The 1,307-nt window shown below is 38.1% G+C and overlaps 1 protein-coding gene across 1 annotated transcript; it reads right to left on the reverse strand.

Annotated features, from left to right (window-relative positions):
• Window positions 1-184: 184 nt before the first annotated feature.
• Window positions 185-1,034, reverse strand: Tsp_15631 (conserved hypothetical protein; the record flags this gene model as incomplete). Its single annotated transcript, XM_003367323.1, has 3 exons — window positions 976-1,034; window positions 580-948; window positions 185-284 (listed from the first exon to the last, which is right to left on the reverse strand). Coding segments are annotated over exons 1-3 (528 nt in total), but the record flags the coding sequence as incomplete, so codon positions are not given.
• Between the last annotated feature and the right edge of the window lie 273 nt (window positions 1,035-1,307).

The following is a 1,307-nucleotide window of genomic DNA, read 5'->3' on the forward strand; positions in this document are numbered from 1 at the left end:
GTATACCCAGCTTCACGAAGCTTTGGGGAACTTTCAAAAAGGGGACAGCATTAATATTTTGAAAACGTAAATTTTAATGGAATATTTCCACTACCCAAAAAGTTACGCCGTTTCTTGTCATTTGTAGTTTGCATAATTACTGATTAGATGAATGGAAATTTTTTTTAATGAATAAACATCAAACAAGGATACTCTTCTTTTTATTGTTCCTTTTGCTTGCAGCGTCACATTCGCTGTCCATCTTGCAGTTTGCAGTGTCTGGTAGCGCTGCATGATTCAGTTCCCTTTAATTTTTTGATTCAAAGTTTGTGAAATGTCTATTCGGAAAATTATTTATTCAAATTTTGCAAATGATGTAAAAACAGACCCACATCATTAAATTCCATTGAAACGATGTTCAAATATCATTACAGTAAATATTTGTAAAAAAAATACATCATCTTCGATTTGCTTAAAAATAGCTTTGTTCGAAGTAGGATAATTTAATCTTATTAATTTTTTCCACAAAGTCGGCAATCTTTATTTTGCTACACAAAACAACATTAGAGAATGCAGCGGAAAAGAAGCTGAATAATTTACGATCTTGATCTTCGGTGTCTAGATGAATAATATCTACGCGTAGAAGTGGTGGAACGTGATGATCGCGATCGAGACGTTCGTTTTCTTGATCTACTTCTTCTTCGTCTACGATCTTCTGTACTTCTTCTATGTCGACTGTGGGATGATGACTTCGATCGCCGCCGACGTCGACTTCGAGACCGTTCGTTCAGCTTCATGCATTTCGCGTACGAAAGCGGTAATTTGTCGAAATTCATCAGCCTCCCTTTGCTCTCCTCCTCCTTCTTCTTCTTCCTCTTCTTCTTCTTCTCACTTCCATAGCAAGCGTTAGATGATGGACCAATTAAAAGTAACTTTCTGAAGAAATCCCGAAGCGCACAGTTCACCCCTCTGATATAATGGGCGTGGTTTTTTCACTTTTTCTTTCCACAACGCAGCTTTTTTCGCCTTTTGCCGTATTTTCTTTGGAAACTCATCTACAAATTTTTTCGGCTCGATATCGACCTGGCCCGGTTTTAAATTAAAATTTTTCTTTAAACATTCTTTCTGCTCCTTTTTGCCGACTTTCCGGGAAAAGCCGTAATTTCTCTTCGCATGTATTCGTCAACGCTTTTCACTGTACTTTCTGTTCCATCGCCACTTCCATCAACGAACTTGCAATCAATTTTCAGCACAGTCACTCATCATACATCCGGATCGACTGCATGACAGATTATCGCGTCTCTCGTGATGCGCATCAAGTTCGCTTT

Source organism: Trichinella spiralis, assembly GCF_000181795.1.
Source record: "Trichinella spiralis strain ISS 195 chromosome Unknown Scfld4474, whole genome shotgun sequence".
Classification (NCBI taxonomy): Eukaryota; Metazoa; Nematoda; class Enoplea; order Trichinellida; family Trichinellidae; genus Trichinella; species Trichinella spiralis.